Source organism: Caloenas nicobarica, chromosome 4 (genome assembly GCF_036013445.1).
Source record: "Caloenas nicobarica isolate bCalNic1 chromosome 4, bCalNic1.hap1, whole genome shotgun sequence".
NCBI lineage: Eukaryota > Metazoa > Chordata > Aves > Columbiformes > Columbidae > Caloenas > Caloenas nicobarica.
In genome coordinates, this window is record NC_088248.1 from 25,001,080 (window position 1) to 25,028,007 (window position 26,928).

The 26,928-nt window shown below is 39.2% G+C and overlaps 1 protein-coding gene across 3 annotated transcripts in view; it reads right to left on the reverse strand.

Annotated features, from left to right (window-relative positions):
• PTPN13 (protein tyrosine phosphatase non-receptor type 13) overlaps positions 1–26,928 on the reverse strand; it is a 124,024-nt gene that overhangs the window by 63,216 nt on the left and 33,880 nt on the right. For all 3 annotated transcript variants that reach the window (XM_065633373.1, XM_065633372.1, XM_065633374.1), the window contains exons 4-8: positions 24,004–24,173; positions 18,727–18,792; positions 16,100–16,285; positions 13,392–13,485; positions 2,299–2,862 (exon numbers count right to left, since the gene is read on the reverse strand). In XM_065633373.1, the coding sequence (XP_065489445.1) occupies positions 2,299–2,862; positions 13,392–13,485; positions 16,100–16,285; positions 18,727–18,792; positions 24,004–24,173 (1,080 nt within the window). The remainder of the gene's footprint in view (positions 1–2,298; positions 2,863–13,391; positions 13,486–16,099; positions 16,286–18,726; positions 18,793–24,003; positions 24,174–26,928) is intronic.

A 26,928-nucleotide genomic window follows, 5' to 3' on the forward strand; every position in this document is an offset into this window, starting at 1 on the left:
GTAACGCACAAAAACTTACATGTAGGATTTTTCATTTCTTTGACAGATGAAACTAGCAATAGATTCTCTTTACAAAAGATCTCAAGGGACTCGTCAGTTGTAAACAAGATGTGAGACAGGGAATAGCAAAACATACAGAACAAAAAAAGGAACAGAAGTTAGACTAGTAGACTATGTTCAATCTGCTCATTGAGGTGGAATAGAATACCTTCAGTGAGGCTTCTCGAGCCCTGTCAAACACAACAGCAACTAACTCCTATGTGAAAAACCATCTCATCCATCTTACTAAAATACTCTTTCGAATGGGCTCTCATTAAAAATTCACGTTCACAACCAGGTTCTGGCCCAAAACTCTTCTTTAAGTAGTTAACTGACCAAAAAAAAAAAAAAGCGAGCCTAAAAGGAAACAGCGGAGAACTCCTAACTTCGAGTGAAACATACCTCCCTCCTCTACTGAAAGTAGAAAACTCATAAGACAAGAACGTTGCAACCCAGGTATCTATTGAGAAAAGATCTTCATTTTTTTCTAGCAAGTAATGACTGAATTCAGAAGGATGGGCAGTGAGTCATTAGCTATTGCCTCAAACTTCCCTATACAGATTTGTCACTCAGCTCCTGTAACTATTAAGCCCCAGTTCCCAGTTTACTTTGCACTTTGACCCATTCCCTTTATGAACCAAGTAGTTTCACACATCTGAACTATCTCAGGTGGCAACGCACGGCACGTTAGATTTTCTGTCTCTCAATCTGTTTGAACAAGAATGATAAACTCTTGCTCATCAATGGGTTTGGCCAAGTTTTGGTTTTGCTGTTGTGCAACGCAAACCTGCACAAAGCTGCGCTCTTGAACAACAAGGCTATTGAGCTTTCCCAATGCAGGGAGCGGCCTCCTCTTAAACTCTGTCAGCTGCCTATCTCCAAAGATCTCAGTTGACTCATGCACTTGAGATAGTCCCCTTCAACTTCAGGCTCTTAAACCAAAAACCCAAACAACCTTCCCTATATCCCATCAGACATTTTAGTAGATAATGACCAATGGCGAACTTTTATTGAGATAAACAATGGTATCTCCACAGTACTACTTGCATCTACATTCATTCTCTCACATTATAATGTAAGCCTCATTGGAAGATGCTAATTTGACAGCACAAAAAAGATCTGGCTGTCTTGTCTCTACAACTTCTACAGAGGTCATAGTAGCTTTTTAAACTGCCTATGCCATTTCAATAACTTTTTCTGGAGCACAAGGCTCACATGCACAGGAGAGAAAGGCTAACTGCAATATAGGCATCTCCCAAGATGGCCGCAGGGGACAAGATCAGGCATTTTTACAAATTTGACCTCAATAAAAGGCTTTATCATCTCCCCTTAATAGGGATGTCCCTAAGGAGGTGTTTACACCTCAGTGCCAGAAAAGGGCCAAAGTTTGTTTTTTTTTTCCACATAGTTATTTCTGTCATACAACAGCCAGGCAGCCATGAGTTTTCAACTGTACAGATTTTGAATGGACCTGAATAAATGACTGAGCTAGCTCTGTACATACAGCTCCTCAACCATATACCTCAGATGACTAAGTTATGCCTTCTGGCCCATCACAAGCAGCATCTGACTCTGCACTCAGTTTCTATCCAACTGTCTCAAATTTACAACCCCTGAAAATCATGTCACATTTTCAAAGCAAACAAAATACACAGCTGCCCTTATAGAGTTCTACATAAAGACCATTTAAAAACTTTCCACAGAACAAATACAAAGACCTTCCCCGCCCCTCACCCCCCATGCATTCTTTTAATTAACTGAAGGAACCTGTTGCCAAGTATTCCCACTGAGGTAAAGATCTTAACGTGATTCCAAAAGAGATTTCATATTTAAGGGCTTAATTGCATCATCTGGAGTTATACAGTGCAAAAACAGAGATCTGGAGATGACATTCTCTCTTTCCTCTTGGGTATACATCCATCTCTAATAGCTGGAGATCAGCATTTTCCTCCACGGAAAATTACTTGACCATTGGCTGTTACCAACTTTTTTTCTCTTTTTTTTTGAATTTCAATTGATGAATTTGATATTGGCTGACTCTGAGACATCAGTTACTTTCACTGGGTGAGTAATTTGGACAAGAATATTTATCTTCATTGGCAACAGGCATTCTAGCACTTTCACTTTACCTAAAAATAGAAGACAAAGTGAAGATCTTGGCAGTTTCAAGAGCTGCTACAAGAGAACTCAAATTTATCATAATGGGAAATCTTTGTTCAATGACTGGAATAACTCAGAAAATCAAAAAGCCTCACTAACCTTCTACATTCATGGCTTCCCTCAGAAGCTGCAACTTCTTCTGCCTTTCTCTTATCCTGTCAAAGGCACTCGATATTGCTGCAGAAGTTGATGTCTCAGGCACATGGCGTGTTTGGTCCAGTTTTTGCGGTCCGAAGACATCTAGTGCTATGCTCCCATCAGAGTATCTTGCTTCCTTGTTTCTGGTAGCAGTAGAAGTCCGTACAGTAAACACTTCACACTGATGGTTGTGGCCATGAGAGCCTCCAGCACGGTCCCTCTCAGCTGCCTTGTCAGTTGTGCAAAGCAAATCTGTGGTGGAAGCCCAGACTTTCCGCTTGGGAGTGACATCTGTATGAAGGTGACCTTTTTTTTCAAACTCACTGGTTTTACATCTATGAGGACAGAAAACATCTTCCTGTCCTGAGCTGCAATCTGAGGAAACACCTTGGAAAAACTCTTCCTCGCCTTGTGTTCCTCTAATGGACAGAAATCCCATAGACTTGCTAAGTCCTTTGTTAAGCATGGTCTGTTGAGAGAAGTGAGCTTTGTGTCCATCAGGTGTATCCACCACCAACGTTTTTCCTGCAACAAGGAGACATTTCATACATGTAATTTTGTACTTAATATACAAGAGCATAACAGAAGTTATTTACTATTAAAGTGTGTACTGAGCACGCATTTTGGTCTTGATTTTGCCATGCAAAACATGGAGATGGCTACTTAAAGGGCTGCCTCAGTCTCCAAAGACAGGAGTCCAACTACTTCATATCTGAGAGGCATTTTATTTATTTTATTTCTGAAGTGTTCAAGAAAAAATTATGGCCTGCTATAATTCGGCGTTAACATTAAAAAAAATTACTATCATGTACATGCTGGAGGTTGTTTTCTCATTAGTTTTACTTTTAAAATGTCCTGGACTATCACCAAAAGTACTCTTGAATTATCAACCTGAAATCAGCAGTTCCTCTCACCTCTCACACCCAAAGATACCACCTACAATTTTTAATGACAACAAGTCCAAGTTTGTTCTACAGATTCACAGATGCCCTGCAGTAGTGCCAGTAGTAAGAGAAGAATGACTGTGTAGTTAGGAATTTCAAAAATCCTGGATCTTCCTTTAATGACTATTTTTGGTGATGACAGCCTATGCAGACAAAGAATAGTCTAAAATAAAAAAACAACAAATCTTCCAAGACCATGAACGTCTCAGCCATAAAATTTTCTCAAAGTATTAGCCCAATTTTACAAAAGTCATTACAAACATTGGTAAGAAAAATCAAATTTTGTCAAATTAACAGATAACCTATAAGTTTACCTTTCACGTTCTTAAGACTTCCAGAGATCAGAATAAAATAATCATAACCATTATAAAAGTAACATCCCAGAGGAAAACCAGCAAAGACTACCCCCACTGCTACTGACTTTCTGTTAGCAAACTAAAATTTTTTAATGCTTTTGCATTATTAAAGTTGTGAAAATCCAAAGTCTATTGTACGTAACATACATGCAGTAATCTATTCATAACTCCAACTGACCAAGTACATTGCAAAAATTATTATGAACTCAAACCTTTCCAATCTGTAGTGTACACACTGCATTAATATGGCAATCTTGACCTCACCATGATACCACTGATGAGAAAACCCAACTAAAAATATTCCGTGCTGGGCTGCCTAAGCAATGCCAAGATGGACTCCGGATGGCATGTGAGGCTTTTCTTAGAGCTTTTTTAGAGCTCTCTATGGGGACGTTACCAGGTGCATCTTTTAAGAAGCAGCCTTGAAGACATCCTCACAAAAGAAAGCAGTTGTGAGCTCAAAGTGAATTAGTTTCAAAGAACACTTTAAGGATGCTCATAATTGTACTCAGAAATGCTTTAAAAGCTTATGGCTTCACAGTTTTCAACTCTGATATTATACTTTGAGAGAGGCTGTTCGTTTTCAGTTTCTATTTCTGTGTTATTAAACTAACAACAGGTGTTTTAAAAAAAAAGGAAGACTAAAACCAACTATAACTAAGAAGTCCCCTGCTTCTTACCAACACACAAATACATGATTCTTCAAAAGGCATCTTCTAAGTAATTATACCGTTCCCACATGTTCCAGGCAGTCAAGAGAACAAAAACCTTTGCCAAAGAGCATGAACTAATCTTCTGAAAGGATTTGAGGTATAACTTCGTATTTTACAAATACAGCCTTAACCCTAAACTCAAGTCAAAATATTTACCTTTGTGGTCAGGTAAATCTTATTCTCAGGCTATACATCCCTCATAAGGCTAGCAAATTACATATAATATTCACAGACGTAAAAAAGTCTTCTAAAAACAGTCATTCACTGGGAAGTTCCCACTACCTACTCAAAGCAGCGGGATGATATCCACCCTGCAAACACATACTTCACATTCATGTACATGCACACCAAGGACATTCCTGGATAGGATTTTAACTCAGCCATTTCAGAGGGAGATAAAACCCGCAATACTGTCGTATTTAAGACGGTCACCAAAAAAAGTAAATCAAAAGGAGTTCCCAGAGTCCTCTCCAATAATGAGAGTTCAGGGATAATTTTAGGTAGAAAAACAAACAAAAAAGGAAACAAAACAAAACAAAAAAGGCAAACAAAAAAGCAATCAAACAAAAAACCCCACACAAACCCCGCAACCTCCCCTACACACAGTTTTCACCTTTTTTTTAAAATGCAAAATAAAAAAAAGAGGCAACCCAGCTCTTCAACACTGAAAGTATTTACACGCACAAGACTTTGCTAAGCAAAGCAATGGCAAGAAAATCAGAAAAAAATAAAAAGATAGACAGTTGCAACTCAAATATCCCACTGATGCTGCAAATTCACCATTACTTGGTACATCTTTGGTCATGACTCAGAAGAATATTCCTGGTTCAAAAGATCACTGAGGTCTCTGCATGTTGAAGCATTATCTTGTTTCAAGATCGCATCCAGTGAATCACAACACCAGTGGGTATCGCCACCATAGAAAACCCAGACACAAATATATCTGCTCTATGCTGGTGAGAATAGCAGTGAAGGAGCACAGCCACTATCGACAAAGTGTGTTAGAAGGGAAGGAGCATCCTCCTCACCTAATTCAGACTAGATATAACAAAAGCTGATCCCAGTTCATGCGGAGGCTCGTAAGATACAAGCTCTTTGCCTCAGCACAACAGAGATGCTTTCTGTTCCCCAGGTCATCCACCCACCTGCTTATGAGGAGAAGTGAATGCCGTGAACGCTATCTCATCAGCAGTAACTGGGAAAGTGCTCATCGCTACAGCTTGGACACCCTTTCAGCTGTGTGACGAGACAGGAGATGACTTGGCAGTGTGCACTCGCAGCCCAAAAGACCAACCCCATTCTGGGCTGCATCAAAAGGATCGTGGCCAGCAGGTTGAGGTGATTCTGACCCTCTGCTCCACTCTGGTGAGACACCACCTGGAGTTCCACGTCCAGCTCTGGAGCCCTCAGTACAGGAAAGACATGGACCTGTTGGAGAGGGGCCAGAGGAGGCCACAAAAACAATCAGAGGGCTGGAACAGCTCTGCTGTGAGGACAGGCTGAGAGAGTTCGGGGTGTTCAGCCTGGAGAAGAGAAGGCTCCAGGGAGACCTTATTGCAGCCTTTCAGTACTTAAAGGGGCTTATAAGAAACATGGGGAGAGACTTTTTAGCAGGGCCTGAAGTGATAAGTCAAGGGGTGATGGTTTTAAACTAAAGAAGGGGAGATTCAGAGTAGATGTAAGGAATTTTTTTTTTTTTTTTTTAATGATGAGGGTGGCGAGACACTGGCCCAGGTTGCCCAGAGAGGTGGTGGATGCCCCATCCCTGGAGAAATTCAAGGCCAGGCTGGATGGGACTCCAAGCGACCTGATCTGGTTGAAGATGGCCCTGCTCAAGGTAGGGGGGTTAGATTAGACAACCTTTGAAGGTCCCTTCCAGCCAGAACAATGTTATGATTCTATGAGCTGTCCCATCAGGAAGCAGTGTAGGAGACATTCCACTCCCAACCTGCTCTTCCACTCTGCTGGGTGGAGACATCTACAGATCTTTAACTCATGTCCAAATTGACTTACGCAGCCAACATGAGTTTTTCACATAGTACCAAAAAGAATCTACTGCTGTCCTTAGTATTCAGTCTTGAGACTGTAAAATTCTCTTGGATATCTTTCATCTTTCCTTTATTACCCTCCCCATTTCCACTTCTGCTTTTCACATGTCTTGGCACTTCTTCCCACCTTTGCAAAACCCATCCCTCTCTATGTAACATAATTTCAGAAAGCTGTTCCCAAACTGTCTCATAGTGTCAACATGAGCTGTTTAAGAATCATCCTGAGAGAAAGGTAACGAAAAGCCTAATGGGCAAAGGGTGCACAGCTTGCTCAAGGTGGGCATCCTGAGAGGACGAATGGAAACAAAGCAGCAACACAGAATTTTCAGATCCATACTTCATACCAGCCCGGCATCCGTCCTGCTCTCAGCACCAGAGAGTGGAAATCAACCGTCATGGACAAGACTTCTCAGTGTAGAAGCAACTCAATTGCAGATACCACGAACAAATTGAATTAGGCAACCAGCACTTGGTCCAGGCCAATTCTTCTATTTTAATAACTTAAAACCGTCCTCACTTTTAAAAAAATACTATTATAGACTTTGTAAATCACAAAACCAACTGCTAAGGCATCTTCACCTTTTTTTTTTTTTTCCTTCCCCCTGGACTTCCTCACACTACCCTCAGCATTAATTAGATCAACGGTCTTTAATGACTGCAATAAGTCTCTTTCAAGCACAAGACTCATATCTCTGGCTTTGGGCTAGCAGAACACCTCCAGAATAGAGCAGACTGGAATCATATGCCCTTCTTTGACACTATAGTCTTCAAACCACTTTTCCAGTATATTTCTCTCACCCTCAAACACATATTTTCAGTTGAACAGCATACACAAGCACAAATTCTTTAGGTGAATATGTCACCAACTTTTTTTCTCCAGCTTTTATGATAAAATGTGTGGGAAAATAAAGAGAAGAACTACCAGTTAAAAATATATATGAATAACAAAGTTCCAACTAATAATCAAAAGGAACTTGACTGCATAATGGAACTTTTATGTCTTTAAATTCTAACGGATGGTGAGATTCTTGTTATGACTTTCCTTAAAAAAAAAAAAAAAAAAAAAGCTTGTATTTGTAATGGAAATGCCAAAGACCTATACAAAGTTTCTTGACTCCACTAAAGACATTAAGTATGTCACCTGAGACCACACAGAGCTACTCCATGCTTCGGTTACCCCAGTGTATAACAGGACAGAGAAGTGCTTCTCTGCTTGTCACTGATGGTGATAGGACAAGCAATTGGCAATTAAGGCACTACAGCGTGTAAGTAACTTCAACAGCCAGGCTTTCCCCTTCCCCAGATATTTCTCTGCTGAACTAACCTCTTCTTCATGCTCATCTGAATAGTATCTGGGTTCTTGATTTCATGTATTGCCCTTAGGTGTTTATCCTCCACTTGACGTTACATTAGTGCAATTATTTATAATTACTGTAAATAATTCGAATGCAATTATAGTAATTGGATGATTCCTAAGTATAATATATAGCAAGGGAATATATACAATAAAAATAGCAATTAGCCACCAAGAGTTCACAACAAAATTCCCTTCTGGTACTAAAACGAAAATCTAGTTTTCCACACACCTTCAACTGGCAGAAGTTGTATTTGCTAAATGACCATGGATCTGCTTCCTTTTTTTTCCCTTTGGTGTCTTCAGCTATAAATGCAATTACACCCTCTTTGACAGCAGTGTCAGTCACAAACCATCTTTTACTCACACTGACAGTAATCTGTTTGACTTTCCTCTGAGCAAGAGAGCCGTTATCTGGTCCTAAATTCAGTCTGTCTGCAATTAGTTGTGTACCAGCTTGGTCATCCAGGCGATTGATCACATATTATGTAAGTGCAAACACTGCCAGTGCCATCACAGGCTGTATCTGTTTCTACTGAATAAACACAGCTCAAGTTTCTTTAAAGCCTTTCTGATTGCCTTTTGTTTGTACAAAATAAAATACCTTTTCCAGCTCCATTTTAGTAATGCTTATGGATATATACATATATTTATATACACACCGACACAGGCTGTCATTGTCAGACCGGAATGTCTGAAAAGAGGAAATTATTCTACAGGAGTTTAAAAAACATCTCCCACACCACCTCTGAGCAGAAAACAGAATGAGAGAAAACCCTTATCCCAAGACAATGAAGTTATTTTCTCAAATCTGAGTGGGCAGCTGATGGAGGAGTTGGGTTTGCAATCCCTTTGGGGTAGGCTGAGAGCCAAATAGAAGACAACAGGGCCAGATGTGGCCTGTGGGTTGACTGCTACAAATGGCACCTTTTTTTTTTTTTTTACGTTGTGAAAGTCCAAGTTTCAGATGGAACTACTCCTATAACAATGCATTCTTTGTGATGGAAGAAACGAGTTGGACACAAGAACTGCTGGAAGCGCTGTAAGTAATGGCCAAGCTGTAAATCCTGTAGAATGATGTGCGTTATGCTTTGGACTGACATGGCCCCTTTAGCAAAAAAACAAATACCTTTAGAAACAAGGCATCTTGTTCAGAACAGGGGTTGCAAACCTTGCCAAGCAGCACTTCACAAAAACAGCATTTCGACTATTCTCTTCCTCAGCACCTCTGCAGAAAAGAGAAACTGCACCTTTACTCTTTCCCACTCGGTTTATGGGCCAGTTTCTTTTTGGTACATATCTCAACCAAGCAGGCAAAAGGGCCACCCCGCAACTCTCCTCCTGGATTTCTGTGTACCCCAGGAGAAGCTCAGTCATAGAGCTGCGTTTCTGCACGGAGACAGCATTTGACATCTCTGGTTTGGTTTCCTCACTGATCTTTGTGTCTATACTTGCCCTGTCTTCAGCATTCCAAGTTTGTCCTCAGCAGCTCCGCTGTGACGGCAGCTCCAATGCTGCCAGGCTGGAGCCTCAGCAAAGCTGCAGGAACCAAACTTAGGCTTAAAAGATCCGTGTACCAACACCAACCAGCAGTACTGCTGGATGCAAACAGGAACAGTTATTGGAGGAAAACAGGCATGGTTTCTGCAGGACAAAAGAGCACTTTTGTTTATTTTAAATATTCATCTGGCTTCCATTTGGTTTTGCCGAACTCTGGAAAGTTATTCTCCACCTACTCACTTCTTTTTTTCTAGTACTGAGGAAACAGGGGAAAAAAATAGTATTTCCAGATGAGAGATTTTCAAGTCATTGGAATTAAGTTTGAGCTGTATTTTTTGATAAGTTAAAGCTGCGTACTTGGATTTCGCAAGAAAATGAGTGTTTCAGTTCACACATGGAAATCATCACTATAAGCCATTTCTTTATAGACTAAAAGCTGCATTTTCACCTAAATGCAGCACTAAACCAATCCACAATTTCCCTGGACCAAAAGCAAAAGGGTACATTTTCTTCTGTGTGAGAGTTTTTGCTGGGCAGCTACATTAGTAATTTTTATTCTGGAGAATGGTAACTAAAAGTTAGAATTTCCTGTTAAAATTAAAAGCAACTTCACTTAGCCTTAGAATCTTTTATTCAGTTTACAACACCTACCATTTTTGCTGCATCTGACAGAGCATATTGTCTAATTAAACAGGGACTTTATCAACATCTAAATTTTTGTTCAGGATTTCCAATTATTTCATGTTACATACAGATAAGGCGAACCTTAATGATCTTTTAAAAATGGTATATATTCTTTTAGCAGAGACAAAGGTGGGAATTTTCCAGGATACCATTGTAGCATTGTAACACACAAAGTTAACTCAGGGCAGTCTACCACACTGCACAAGTTGAGTTAAAAGACCCTGATGGTAGGAAAGCAAAGCTAAGATGTCTGTTAGCTAAATCTCTTTAGAAAGACGAAATATCTCTGCAACGGTCTGTCCTTGCCATTCATAGATCATCAACACAGTTGGAACTTTGTAAATAAACACACAAGGTGACTCACCAACGCTTCCCTGGTGCAGGATTTCAACTTACAGAGATTCCAGCTGGGCTTTAAAGAGAGTGTGCATCCTTTTGAAGGACAAGTGCCATAGTTTGTGGCAAAAAGAGTAACGTAGTGAATGAATTATTGCTTCATATTTGGAAGAGTTTCACAACTACTTACTCTCACACTAAAATCATTTTATCAAGCAACTTCCAAAAATAATTCTTGAAGTGAAGAATCTTAAGGTCTAAAGTGTTTTGAGTAGGAAACTTAAATAACACTCACTGGTTCAGGTGATTCACACCAGTTTTTGCCACTTTATTTCTGCTGGCCATGTCAGTTCCAAAATACTGTGTCCTGAGCATGACTTGACTGAAAGTAAACATTCTGTAATATCAATTTAAAATAAATGATTTGTAGAGTCAGCCCTGCCATAAAGCTCATTCACGAAGATGGCCACAGAAAGCGAGTCAAGAAAGAGACAAAAAATAAATTTAATTGGTGAGAATATTAGCATGAAGCTATTTATTAATTTAGTAATTATCTTTAAGATGTAAAGATGGAAATGAAAACCTGAAAATGTCCAACCTTGGTACATATGGAGAGTAAAATATCTGATTTAAACATATGAAGTGGAAAAATATTTCAAAACATTTGTCCTAAGCCAATAATAAAGACCCAGCAGTGGTAATTTTGGATGATCACAGTACAGAAAGCTCATCTTGATATTAATGGTTTTCATAAACTTAAGGCAAAAAATCCTAGCATTTTTCAAAGACTGCAAACATCTAAGGTATTAGTTGGCTACTCTCCAACTAGAAGCACATCTTCTTGCTGAACCATCTCCGTATTCATGAACTTGGCATGATTTATCAGCTATCTTAAGCTAGACACTCACAGTAACATTCCGATAGTCTTGAGTTCATAATAAATGCCTTAGCTCTACACTGCTTTTTTCTTCATTAAATAAGATTTTAACAGTGACTCAGAACCTCACCCCAGTCACTATCAAACAAGTCTTCTGTCCTGTCCAGCAAAGACCTCTGCTCACTTTATTTACTTCCTTAAATATGCTGGTAAAATGACTGGTAAAATTAGACATGTTCCTATGTGTGTCCCCCACTCCCACAATTGTCCCAGTGCTAAACTGGGCCCAAAATGCCTTTTCAGAGAAGTTAAACCCAAACATTTAGAGAAAAGATGATGGACATAACTTCTAACTTATTAGAAAGACATTTAACTCAGAATCATAATCCCGCCTGGTAGTTTACTACCTTTCTATGTGTTTGCTGTTTTGCAACTAGCTTAAGCAGCATGTATTTCAACTACACACAGCAGCAAAAACAGTAGCGTCAACAGGAAAAAAAAAAGAATTTTGCTTTTCTGAGGGTTTTTCATGTTTGGTTTTTGTTTTTTGTTGTTGTTGTTTTTGTTGTTTTTACCATTACTAATTTTCTTAAACTCTCACCTGGCTGTCTACTTGTGTCTCCTCAATCGATGAGATTATCATTGGCGTAATTAGTACTACATTCCACAGTTCAGTTTTCCATAAATCTAAAAGCTGTGCCCCCAGGGTGGCAGATCCGTGCTGCTATTGGCAGCATTTGCAGCCGCAAACCAGCATATAGTTACAGAAAAATAAATAACCAAGCATTAAATTGCCCTGAATCAAATGTGAGCTGTCTCTCATTAATATCAGACACCCATTTCACTGGGTCCTCACTAACTTTCAAATACATAACTCAGTACATACATCAAGAGAAAAGCTGGATTGGTTATGTGCGGATTTTTTTTTCTTACATTTTGCGTTTTACTGACAGTCTATATTCCCTGAGGGCTCAGCGAAATGGAGATCAAGGAATTAACTGAAGATCAAAATACAGAGAAATAAGATGGTGCTAGTAAGACATACCAGGAAATGGGACTGGTAATAGAAGTAGAATTGGGAAATGTTTTGGGGAAGCTACCAGGGTTGTAAACCCTCTAAGGAAAAGGAGAAAAATAACGAGAGTTCCACAGGTAATCAATGTGATACAAAGTAATTGAAATACCTTGGAGTAGACACAGTACAGAGAGAACACAAAAACATAAAGGAATGACTGACTTAATTTACGTTCCGTTCTGAAAATAAAGACTCAAATAACAGAAAGTTTAAAAAAATATTTTCTGTCTAGGGATAAGGTGAAGAGAGAAGCCTAACACCAAGTTATCATGAAACAAAAGCAGTGACTGAAAACCATTATTGCGGGTTGACAGCTCATCTTGCCAAAAAAGAGGAAAAAAATCAAGTATTCAAAAGTATCTCATTAATAACTCGTACCTTCGGGACCAGGCTTGGATGGGTGGAGACAAAGTCCTGTTTTCACTGGAACAGTGATGCACAAACATTCATTCCCTGGAGCACTCTATGCAAGCAGGTACTTTCAATATACTTAAGAGAAATAGGGTTTAGACGATGAGGACTATTGAGCCAGATTGATAGCTGGGGGTTATCAAGTTGACTCATTTCACAAAGATTACATGGTCCTCTTTCCACTTAAGAGTGGTTTCCTCTTTCCTTACCTCCTTGAAGCAATGATACAATCCCACCTGGCCTCCATGTCCACCTCTCACTGTCAAAGCACAGCAGAACTGTGACGGAACATAGAACACTTCTCTTCATGAAAACAGAAGAGGTGGAGAAAAACTTTGTGTGCAGAGAAAAGAGCTCAGGGCTGCCTGGGAAGCAGGGACAGAGACCATGTGCAACTAGAGCATGAAGAGAGAAAGCCGAATCCACAGGAAAGAGGGAACTAAGAAAAACGTTCCTGTTCCTCTAGCTGATCTACTTTCAGCTGAAGATTCCCTTCTCCAGAAACGAAACTTTTGACTGAGAACCTTTAAAACCCATTCCTACCATCAGGACTGAACCGTGAGAAGATGCTTATTTTCTTGAAACAATTATTCTCACATCACTACCACCAATGCTTAGGTAGACACTGAACCAGAGTTCTGTGAATGTCAGCAAGTGCTCCCCTATACAGTTTCTCTGGCTGCAAAAGCTACCAAAACTTGGTCTTCCAAAGGGTTCTCTTTATTGCCATAACCTTTACTGCAACGAAGCACTTACCTGTGGGAAGTCCTTTTCCCCTCAGCCTCTCCCGAATAGCCTGGCTCCTGTCTGGCTGTACTTTTCTGTCCCCATTGCAAGAAAGTTGATCCACCTGCAGCATGGACAGTAACACAAAGTCATACATTGGAAGAGTTCACAATAGCATGAAACAAGTGTCCGTTAGGTAAATGCATTGGTTCATAAAAAAACCAGGTTCAGCAGTGAGAATGTCCCCTAGAATTATCAATATTTGAATAATCTGTGCATTATTCTTACTACACATTTGGTCTACTTTTTTCCAGTAAGTGTAGATTAAGTTCACAAGTGTGTAACTTAAAGACATTCCAGCCCTACAGCAAACTGAAGGGACAGCAACACTCAAAAACCTTTTTCTATGTGTGCAACATGACTGGAACTTGTGAATTGGCCTGATGACTTTTCTATGTAACAGGAAGAAATGTCTTGTACCTGAAAGTTTTAGGCCTCAACACAGATTATTACACATGTAAAATTGCATCCACTTGTGACAAGTCTCTTCCTTACCCCTCAGGCACATTCCTATTGTGCGTCAGACTTAATTCTTCCTATTAGTAACTTTTAACATTTTTCATTTAAATCACCACTTCCCTAAAAAATTATTTCACATGTACAGTCACTCAAAGAAGAGTTACTTTTCTGCAACAAAGAATCTTAGGTTATGTCTTTTGATACGGTGTGAATCCGCCTGACTTGGACAATGGCTTAGCTGGGAGGTGGGAAGAAGAAATCCAGCAGCCTTCAGTGCCTCACAGTCACAATGCGACTCAATTAACATAAACCAGACCGAACCAGTCTTGTGCCATACGGCCCTTTACAAATCACATTTATGTGGAAAGTGAAAATATTCAAACAGGACCTTCCACCTGTGCTTCACCGACCACCAAATGACCTGTTATAGAGTTAGTACTCCTCCAGCCTTTGAAAAGGCAAATCAAGATGGGAGGTACACTGATCTTGGAATCGGAAGTTGTACCATGGTTTTGAAAAAACAATTTGATGTGCTTTTCTTACACACTTAAAAATTCAAGCACACACAGAGAGCACTAAACATTAAAACCAGCAGGGATTGCTAGATAAGGTGCACAAAACCACAGCAGCACAGCTATATCATTCTTCTATCAACACTCTGTTCTACTCGGCTATTTTGTTCTCTTCTTGCAAAGCCAATGCAGTGACATGTTACGAATTAGGCTAAAAAGGTTCCTGGCAGAGGACATCTAGAAGATGAGCAAAACTTCAGCATCGGATAACCTCCAGGAGTCCCACTCCTTCATTATCAACATGGTCTAGGAGACAGGAACACACTTGCATGGTTCAGCTCTCTACCAGATTTTGGGATGTGCATTTGGGACCAGCTAATGCTGCCTTGGGCAGGCCAGTCCAGATGAGTCTGTCACACCAACCTCAGGCTCCCTCTGAAAGTTGCCGACAAGAACAAGATGACGAAAAGCAGAAAAATTGCTAAGCGGAAAGGGCCACTAAGAACTTGGAGACTAATGACTCACTCTCCATGTTGGTTGTTTCTATAGCTCATGGCCTGATTTGAGGTTTGGATCTTTATTTTAATAGCTTCACTGATTAAGGCCTTGTAGGCCTTTATTTCATTGAATCACAGACTAGCTCCACTTGGCAACTGCATAAGACTTCAGACATTACAGCGAGGAGCATCCGACTGACAGACGTAACCTCACAGACTAGACAATGCTTTGTGGAGCTCAGGTTCAGCCCTATTTCTGAGATTAGATCATAACAAAAATGTTTTTTAAAAAACAGAGAGCACCATCAAGTCAAACACCTTTCTTGCAATTACAGTGCTGTCTATCCAGACACCAATTTTTACACTGGCATAACTCCTATGAGATAAAAAAAGGAGTTTCAATGGTATAAAACTGGACAGAATTCAAGACCATTGTGGGATATCATTCCAGCAATAATAAACCACTTGGCATTTGTTCTGATTATAAATAGAAGACAAGGAAAGGAAATATTGGCCAGAGAACAATCTCACAATACTGACAATTTATGGCCTGCCTTCCTTTCTATTCAGAGCCTTAAAATTATTTAACTATACTGAAGTTACGTTGTAATGGTTTAGGCGAAGGGAGAGGTTGCCTGTCAGGACTGGTAGCTTTTCAAGATGAGTTCACGGAGTTTCTTTCGTTTCTGAAAACAGTTTAATGCACTTGTCATCATTAGACAATAATGTCCTCCACAGTAATGATATCCAAGAGCTGAGCAGAAGTGGAAGAGGATTGGCACACTGCCTAAAAAAGTCCTTCTTCCTCTTAATAAGCAACTCTCCAGAAGTCAAGCATAACTTCAAAAAAGAAAATGGACAGCCACCATTTTTGAAGCATTTCAAGTACCAAGAAGTCTAATGCTTGCCCAGAGCTCATAACCTTTTTTGTACTCCTGTTTTTCCCTACTTTTCTTTCAATGAAGTCAAATGGTTCCGAAAATTATCTTGCTCAGAAACAGCTGCTGTGAATACATATTCCAGGAGGAATTGTGAAGTGCACAAATTGTTACCAAGAGGAGAGAAGCAATTCCCTCCTTTCAACACTCCCCCTTATCAATTGCAACATAATCAAACAAGAGGAAGAATGACTGCAGGGTGAGTCTGATTTAGCACCTTTGCTCTCTTCCTGCTCACCTCTACTATTCCTCAAATGCTGACACAGACTTACCCCAGACAGGCTTCCCAGAACCAGTCTGACCAACTGCTTCACGTATGAAAAAGAAGGGGCACAGTTACTGTTCCTTATGTGGGCACTGCAGGCATCCAGAACGGTCCGTACAGACACACGGGCATAAACAACGTCTTCACACATGCCAAGGAGGATGCTGTTGAGGTGATCTCCAAGTTTGATAGGCTATAATGGCAAACAAAACCAGGAGGGATGGGAGGATCTGTTTTAATAGTGACTTAGGATACACAGAGAAACAAGAGACATTCAACATTGTAAGATAACTATTCACGAGACTTATTGCCTACGTTAACTGAGTGACAATTTTAAAGTCACCATCTAGGCAGTGAAAAAACAGCAGTTACAGAACAGGGCACAGGCATTCAGCATCTAGAATTGATTCCTACTCTACAACAATCTGGTTCAACCAAGCTGCCTGATCTGTAAGGTCAGGATACCAACACTTTTCCCTTCTCAAGGGCTTAATCACTAGTGAAAAGTTTCAGTGCAAATTTTCTCCATTGTTTTTGAACATTCTGCCAGTCATAAGCATTAAATTCAATCCCCATTACAACCATTCTGTAACCCTCTGTCTGCTACACTCATTTTCTGCCATTCCTCACCAGTATTTGCAGCAGCTGTGTGAGCATTTCCAAAGTCCAATGACATCATCAAACCATATCAATATAAAAGCAAGGAATAAAACAGCAAAGACACTGGTTAATAAAGCAAATCTTCATAGTTATAAGACAACACCCATATAGTTAAGAACCATGTAGATTTAATTCTCCTCTCTCCATTCAGTTAATCCAGCACACTGTATGTGGAATATCAGTCCTCAGGGCACACAATAGTCAGCGACTTGTTCTCTGATGCCACAGGCACTTGGGACTTAGGCTTTCTGATCTGCAACTCTCCCAAAGTGGGTGGTTACCCACAAAGTACAAGCATTGTCATGGTTTTTCCCATCACAGAGCACTTCAAACCATTACAATCCTCCAGTCTTCCCTCTGTTAGTACTCTTAAACTGTCCCATTAAAAAAAAAAGTATTCTGGACTGTCCTGATTTAATTAACATAGGCTTTCCCCACCTGTCTGTTTAGCACTTCTTCTAACTAATAATAAAAATTGCTCTTCCATCCAACCAGACTCACAGCAGAGAAGCACCTCATTAACCAACATAGGCAGGCAAATATATAAAAAAAAAAAAGAAAGAAAATCTGCACACAGAAATTGACACTTATAATTAAAGTAATGCCATTCACAGACTGTTGACAGAGCAAGGGGCCACATCAGAACACCCCAATATAAATTCTATACTCCTCCTTTCTTTCCTGACCACACCGTCTTTGGAAAAAATATTATTATATCAAAACATAGAGCACCCCTTCCCACACATTACTGTGAAACTGTTGCTACAATCTAATACCAAAGGAAGAAGCAAAGAAAAACGGGGCTAAAATTCATGCCTACTTTCTGCTCAACACCTATTTCTACCTACCTTGAGCCATCCTCCCACTACTGCTTAATACTGTTCCTTTTATCTCCTATGAGACAGGAGAACAAATAAAGGGAACAGCAGTCTTAGAAAATACTGTGCTTTTGGAACAGGCACAGGAGGCATCACAAAGAAGAATCCCTAAAAGAGTCCCAGCTTCAAATTATCTGAGTTTTGCATGCAGGGAGCTACTTCCAACTCAGTGCAACTGAGAACCCAACTACCGCTCTGTTAAAGAAAATACTAGGAACTGAACACTTAAATTGCCAAAGAACCTTTCAAAATTCCCTTCCTTACCCTTATATATAACAACTAGTAGGACTGAATCCAAATATAAAACAGATGTAGATTACCTCGTTGAGCTACACAGTGCTCTGCCAAATCCCACAACTGCAAGTCCATCGTTAAACGCTTTTTTGGCCGCATTTCATCTTATTTTCGCTCTTTTAGATGTTGACTTAGAAGTTTAATTGGGTGTGTGGAAGGAGCACTCAGGAAGATCATGAATCACACCACCTTCACTCATTTTTGGAAAGACAGTCTAGAAGTTCTGCTGCTTGTGAGAGATAAACCCATTTGCGCAATAACACCCAGCTCTACGCAATCTGCGACTGTGTCTGCATTGACTGACAAGTCAGCAGCAAGAGTCTACTCCCTGTTCCAAACAATTCATACCCTTTCTTGGTCATTGTGTAAGTTAAGTATCTGTATGTGCCAAGCCCAGACTCTCAGCAGTTACGGCAGCAGAGAGAATAAGCTGCTTTAGTAGGACTAAAGCAAGGATGTTACTTAAATGTTTGTTTTTATATAAGCCTAAAACAAAACAAATTCTTTTCTTCTTTGTCAGCAGCTTAAACTATTGACTTTCAGCCTGTGACACTACAGGATAGACTAGTCCAGATATATCTTCATTGAAACCAACAGAAATGTAGCATCAGCACCTTCTTTCTGCAAGAGGACACCACCACCACCCTTCCCAGGCTTCACAGGAACAGGCTCCAAGTACAGGAATGGAATCTTACCCTTCAGTGCCTCATCGTGACACCCTGCCGTGTGAACCCAAATGCAGATTTGTTCAAACTACCCAATCTGAAGCTGCAATATTAAACAAAACTAAATAAAAAATTACCTGACTTTGAGGGACTTCATGGTCAGCTCCCCAAAAAAGTGCCATGCCAAGAGAATAAATATGGACCTGTCAGAAGACACAAGACATTTGTCAGCTCATTGAATAGGACTGGAAACACAAAGTAGACCTTCAAAGTAGAGCAACTAACTTAATATCATTTTGTCTATATATTTTCCTGGTATTTAAGTTCAGTTGTCTTTGAAATTGCTCTTCCCCTTTGACATGAGGGTCAGAGAAGCAAATCCTACTTCTGCAAAACATCCTGCATCTAACCAGCGCCTCTGTTTTCTCTGATCCATTTTAAACCTTCATCTCACATCCAAGTCAGAAGCACACATAATTCATGTCATCTCCCTGGTCTGGGGTACAGACTGCATGGCCGTGTCCCAGGCTCCTTAAAACTTTGGTCTGAAGGCAAGGTAGACCTTAGCAGGACTCAAACTGAGCTACTACTATTAAGAGATCTCCCAAACCAGGATTAAAGGGAAAAAAAAATGAATATAAGTGCATCAATGTACAAAGCCATCACCATGTCATTGATATTTTAAAATCAGTAATCATTACATTAAAAGCAGTAATCATTACACATAGAATATAAACATTAACAACATTAATATAACTTTAACATATTAAGCCCATCAAGACAGGGAAAACAAGCTTTAGATACTGCAGAATTAAGAGCAAAAAACATAAACTGCCACTATACGTGATTTTGAAAATGAAACCGGCAAGTAAGTGCAGAAAGAAAGGCAGCTTTTCTGCACTGTGTAAGTAACATACACTAGCAATGGCACTTTCTACCAAGTTATTAATAATATTTCTGCTACTTAAATTTGTGCTACTTAAAGCAAGAAGTTTATTAAATAATTGTGCATGCAATGAGCAACCATTACAGAGACAATGATAAATTAAAAGTCATTCACTTAAGCCAGCCTCGTCACTAACTAAAAGCAAAACATTTTACTTAAGTCTTAGCTATACACATTGACAAGATCTGTCCAGGCTCAGGTACAGATTTTAAAAGCTTATCTGTAAATTAAATGTACAAAGGTAATGGATGGACTCAACAGAACCTACAGAAAGATGAAACTAATTTTGTTCTTCTCATACTAAACCCAAACAAAAAAAGCACACCACCCCCAAGTGAGAACAGCACTTTAAAAGTGTATTATCAAAATTGTTAATTCTAACCAGAGAAGTGGTCGTGGTCCTAAGCCTGTCAGTGTTCAAGAAGCATTTGGACAATGCTCTTAGAAATATGATTAAATTTTTCAGTTGCCCTGTGTGGAGTCTGGAGTTGGACTCCATGACCTTCACGGGTCCCTTCCAACTCAGTGTTTGTATTCTGTCATTCTGCGATTCTGAACTTCAGCATAACAAAAGGTATTTCTGAAGAAGAGACATGCACCACCCTCAACAAAAAATACTATCATACAATCACGCAGACCTCTAAACTAAAATATGCTACCCTACTAATCTATCTGAAAACAGCTCTAAAAATAAAAAGCAAAGTAGAGCAGTCTGTGATACTTTACTTCATCAATGATATTTCAAGCTTTATATTAACTAAAGGAGGTTTTCCAAATACAGCATTGCAAAGTTACTTGCAAGCCACTACTACATATCAATTCCTTTTTGGATTTTAACATAATGCCTGCACACATTATATCATGGAACTCTCTCCTACTTCATACACCTTAGCTTCAAAAATAAGATACATAGTCTCGACTGGTGTTCGACTGTTCCCCTTAAAAATTTCTAACGGCTTATTATAGTTTGACAGCTTTAGGTTGTGCCAGGTATTCAGGAGGGAAAAAATATATAAATATGACAGTCTGTTGACAGGATCATAACTGCTTGACATTTGTGAAGCACCACATCAAGTTCCTTAGAATAAGAGATAATTCCAGCATGAAAACTAGGCAAAAAACATCTATTGAAAAATTATGTTGTAAACCCCCAAGAATTCTGCTAATTTCAAATGATCAGTAACTAATAAGTGGGTTTGTACATTATTACCTAATAAGCGTTCATACTTAAAATACCCTTTTCTCTCTCTCCAGATGAGGTAACCTTTGCTTCAAGAAGCATATAACACATATCTCTTCAGAATGAAAGCACTTATTCAAAAGATTCTAGTTAATTTAAAAATTATGATTCTTCTAATATTTTCCACAATACATAAATCAACACCAAATTTATTTCTCAAATTAATATTTCATTATAATTTTGAACAGTTTGCTTACTCTATTTCCAATAAGCTTGCCGTTACCTTGGACTTATTTTGTATTCACATTCACTGGATGTCTTGGAATCAAAGAGGTATTCACTGACTCTCACTTTTTCTAATATTTATCATTGCATACACTGTTACTTTGTGTTAGCAAGTGAAGTAATAACTCAAGAGGTGAATGCAACCTCGTCATTGTCTGTTAAGAGGCCTTAAGAAATGACATTTTTCTGCTTTCAGCAGCTTTCAGAAATGGTCTGATTTCAGAAGAACAACCAAAATCAAAACCACCAAAGATTGCCAGCAAATGAATCCAGCAAACTACAGCAAGTTGTGACAGAACACACACAAACAAAAAGAAGTTTAAATATTTTAAAAGTTAACGCAGTCAGCATGTCCAAAGTAAGACCTAAGAAACATGAAGTCAACATATCACGACAAATAACCACTGCACCATCCAACATGCAGATTAATACAAATGTAAAGGGCAATAGCCCAAAAAAAAAAGCAGGATGCATATTTATCAGCCTTACCAACTTCAACTAATAAACCCACAATAGGACAAAAGCTTTTGTACAAAAGCTGTGTCTCAGGTAGCTTTCTCCTTCTGTATGGGCAAGCAAGTAAACCCAAGAGGACTGATATGTTTGAAGCACTTTGCACCAATGTACTATACTGTGTAGTTCCTGTATTACAGATACTCTGTTGTGTTTGGGGTTTGTTTGTTTGGTTTGTTATTTTTGGTTGGTTGGTTAGGTTTGGGTTTTTTTCCTTCTTTGGGTTTTTTTGTGTGTGTGTGTTTTCTTCAGTTCTTTGTACACAACGGTACATTTCTATTTCAGCTCCAGGGTCTCACATAAGCAAATGCAGCACGAGGAACTCTCAGATCGCACCTTCATTCAGACTGCTGCACCCAGACATGACCCCCACACTGGTAGAACAGCTGTGTCATGTCTCCACAAGGCTTTAAACTGAAAATAAGAATGGTAGCAGAAAGTTTTCTTTGAACATTTTTGCACCATCCGAGGCTATCAGAATGGTTAATTTTCCCCCCACCTCAGTTTGTGCAAGACACATGCAGACATAAAGTAGAGTTCAAGTACAAAAGAGCTTCATTTATCTCAAGTCCAAAGATCGAAGCTTCAACCTAATGCTAAAGCCGAATACCACAAGCTAAAGTGTTTTATTTAGTCTGTACCTGACTCTGTGAGTAATTTGCTTACGAAAAGCCAAAGTTTGTGTATTTCCACACCCAACTGTTTCTCAATGAAAAACAGCAACACAGCTGCTGCAGCTTTGGCTCTCAATTTTGTCATCACCCCCCAGCAGGCAAAGTTGTACCAATATAACGAAATAAATTCACACCGTCATAACTGGAGAGGATTAATTGGCGTTGCATATGCGCAGAATGTCAGAATTTGGTCATCGCCTATTGATGTGCTCTGTTTTCACAGGCCACAGTGGTCCCTGAGTATTTCCTTCCTAAAGCTTAAGAAACATCATAGGATGGCTTTTGTAGTAAGAGTTCTCTGCTTACTTCAAAAAGAAAAAAGCAACATACTGAATGAATACTGGCACTGAACAAAGAACGCAATCAGCTCTGAAGAAGGTCACAAACATGTCATTCCAAAACTTTTTTCTGGCATTTATAAAGGCCTGTTTTGTATATGAACTTCAGAATTGGCGCTAGAGGCAACGTTACTGTCTTCAACAGTGTTGTCTCTCTTGAAAGAAAATAAACAATTCCAACAGTGTGACTACAGAGCTTGGCAGCTGCATCCTCCTCAACTGATCCCAAATCCTGCACTGATGTCAGCGTTATTTTTACTTTTCTCTTAAAACTTTCAACCTAAGCTGCTGATTGCTTAGTTTTGTCATAGATAAAATTATACACGTTTTATTATACCATTAATTTTGACTACACTGCAGGGCAAGAAGGATGTCTAAAGGGCTTGTGAGTAACTGAGGAAACAGTGATTTTTGGTAGGTATTCGGTGACACAGTCCTAAAGAAAACTGACTATACACAACACTTAGAAGAAGCTGCAAACACAAAATACTCAACACAGAAAAACATGTTTTAATAGTCCTTGTGCAGACAACAGCAACTGATGCCAATACTGGTTTCCTCTGGAGTAGGAGCATGTTGCTGTTCTTCCTGGAGGAATGCTGCCAAATGCCATAATTGTTCCCAGATTGCAACAACACTGGCTGTGGCCAACTTCCTTCTCTAAGGATTATCGATCCAGAGAAGCCAAGGAGATGGAAATAGAGCTCAGCTTCCTCCTTACTCCCACCTCGAAATATCTTTGACAAGGCCAAGGGAACGGTTTTCTGGGGAAAGCATTACCATTTGCAACAAATTACTGTTAAGAAGACATTTGAGAAGCTAGTCATTTTGACTGTGCATATCAATGACCTGGAGGAGATCACATATATAAAATTTACCTGCCTGAATATCTACCATTAGGGAAGAGTTAAAAAAGGAAGGTGGAAAGGAAAGATTTTGTGCACAACTGAGGAATACTTATGTTAATTAAAACAATTTTTTTCTTCAGAGATGTGTGGGAATATCCCAGTTTTCAAAGCCCGGGACTGCTTGAGTAATTCCTTTGCTTACCTCTCAGATGTATTTTGCTAAAAAAAAAAAAAAAAAAAAAAAAAAAAAAAAAAAAAAAAAAAATCGAAATTGTTGATGCCACTGAAATCTTTTTTCTAAAAGGTAGCGAAGCGTTGCTTACTGCTTACCCCTAGTTTGATGGACAGTCACTCTGTGCACCCACTGCCCAAGCACGGCTGTTAGTAGCAAATATTAACAGGGACCTGCACACAGACACTTCTTCATAAGCGCAAACAACCATAATCTCTATTCCTCTTTTAGGGACCAAAACGAAGTAGGAGGACCCCCTCTCCCTCCAAGAAAAGAAATCAATAGTTACATATAAAATCAAGAACTCCACAGAGACAAGAAGAAATGTTGAAAGCCATTTTTGTAAAGTAATCAACAGCAAAAGACAGCAGCTGCCTGCCAACAAAGAGGTACTGTACCTTTTCAACGTTAGACAGAGATGACAGAGAATGGTTCTGCAGAACCTCTGGTGCTGTGAATGCTCGGAGGTCTTGTTGGGAGACATTTTCATCAGTAAATGACACACTGCCAGATGGAAGCAACAGGAGAGACCATGGCGAAATGATGAATCCCAGAGCAGCAGGATCAGCTGTATTTAAAAGGAAAAAAAAAGAAAACATTAAAACTACGTTGTTTGATGACTTTGCTTGATGTTACTCTATTTGCTTGAAGACACGTTTAATATTAGCCTGTGGTGTTATTAATGGAATAGATTCATACTTCCTTTTCTACCTGTAGTGCTTCGTAACCACAACATCCACCACCACAATTTTAGTCACACTAAGGAGCGACACCTATCTTTTCTGACTGTTCCTTGCTATTATTCATACCAGCAAGTTAAAATACTCACAGCTCTCCTATTCTCAGGTTATGTAATTTATGTAACAGTCAACATATACAATTATCACATTTTGTAGCATACATGTCATTAAGGCTAATGTCTACAATAAGAATGGAATTAACTCCTATACTAATATAGCACTGCTGCAGCAGCAATGATCCAAAGAGAAAAGACAAGGTTAATAGAGAGAGGAAATACTCCTTATTAGAGTAGCTGATAGAACTGGACAAACCAGAAACATTTTGAGGAACAAAAGTCCTTTTAAACCTAAAGAAAAAAAAAAATTTCAAAACTGAAAATGAAAAGAATAATTCTAGGCAGCAGTGGTAGTGGGCAAAGAATAAACCTGACCCCTTAGTAAGATCCTCCATTAAAATCCTGCAAATAATACTTGAAAACAGCAAAACAAGCATCGAAATCGGAGAACCAGAAGTGACAAAGAATACTTCCTACATCACGAATTTGCAACTTGCCAGCTAGGTTTTTGATGTTGTCTGATAATACTGCTGCCAAACTCCTGGCCACAGACCTACTGAAAAAAAAGGGGGGGCAGGGCGGGCAGGGAGCTGCACACATGAGTGAATGCGGTAAACCCTAAAATCTGCCTTGAAAGTAGAAGTTAACTAAGGCAGGAATAAGACAGACCATTTCCTTGGGTCAAAATATTTTTTTCTACTCCTCAAACAGTAAATCAGGTCATTTTCACTAAAGGAGGCATAAGCCTCCTTATCTAAGGAAAAATAAAAGTTCTTTTTCCACAGGTAAAGAGGCAGTTGCTCTGTTTTTTGGTATGTGGTATGTCAAAGATCTCAGGAAACATGTATTTGAAGGATAAGCCTTTTTTTTCCCCTCTACATAGTAAGCAATAACAGCAGAATAATAATTTCCTCCTTCAGCTCCACCAGTAACAACATTTTGCACTCTCCCGTCAGCTCAGGATGTTCCTACAGTACTGGCTCCTAGGGTGTTCAACTATCTTGTAATCTAGAATATTTCTAATCTCCTAGGAAATGTATTAAATTACTCCTTGCAGGTATCAGATGTAAAAGGATCTACCAAGCAAGTCCTTCAATTTCTTCAACTCATATTCCCCTAAAAGAAACCGAGAAATCGCTTTCAGGCTTCCTACAGCCTGTGATACCAAAGCAAAACTATATTAATAACTTGGTAGTACAATTACCCAGAAGAACATTCCCAACTTCCAGATCCTGCTGCTCAGAAAGTCTCCCCTCCTACCAAAGCATGCAAGAGATAACATTAAATAGAGAATCATTCATTTTTCAGTTTAAGACTAACATACACATTTTTCTGAACACTCCTTAAACCCCTATGCAGAATTTTGCTTTAAAAAAGGAAGAGGGCAACAAACATTCTAGAAATGGGAAGATCCTAGAAAGTCTACTTCAAGTAGTTATTTCAAGTTTTTAAAACACCTGAGAACTAAAGGAGTTCGTTATAGTTTTTCTAATGGACTTTCAAATGCTGGTGTGTTTTGCTGAAAGTCAGTATGACAAGCTTAGAATTCACAGTGCAAATCTGGTCTCTCCTTGCTCTGCTTTTTAGGACATAAAAGAGAAGATCAGGCTTCCTGCCTCAGGGGAGGGTATTTCCTTGCTCTGGCTTTCTCCTCCGGATCCAAAAGAAATAAGTCATCAATGGATGGTACCTCTCATCACATAGGCTAAACAAATTTAAGCTCTCACACCAAACTGCTGAGCTCCCTATTTGTCACATATAGAAAAAACACGCCCCAAAATACCCTAAAACAATAACAAATACAAAACCTTACAGGGTGATATATCTCTCATACACAGAAGACAGGATTTTGGGGTGTTTTCCTATCCTATTTCAGTAAGTAAAATTGCAAGGGACAAAAGAACATAAGTTACTTGAACCTACCAATGTCAATATACGGCAAACCAACTAAAACCTATGGCTCAACTAACAAGGTGTGCAAGTATCTTCTGTTTCTAGATCTCCTCCAATGTGACTTCAAATACTTCCAAATGTTGAATTTATCAATCCAATCAGCCCCTAGCTATAAAAGATTAAAACCTGGAATCACTCCCTTTAATGGCCACGGCAAAACATCTGCTTGATACAGTAGTAAAAATGATCAATTGTGTCCAAGATCATTTTCACCATAGTGTGTAGCGAGACATCTGGCATAAAGCAAACAATCTTACCTCTACAGACAACTTCTCTTCATATGGCCAACTTCAAAACTAGAGTTTAGAAAGATCTCATATTGTGAAAAAGCCATCAAATATGTAAATTTAAAAATAAGATGAGCTGAAGAAAACTCCCCCAGCAAAAACTGTAAAAAACACGTATGGTGAAAGTAGTGGAAATTGACTTCAATCAACTGAATTAAGTAAAATTTTAATTAAGAATGAAAATAACATAATCTGCTCCAGCCCCAAGAGATGACAATTTGTATTATACCTCTAACTCCACTTCCAATGAAACAAAACAGAACAAGTGTACTTTACTGTTGTGGCAG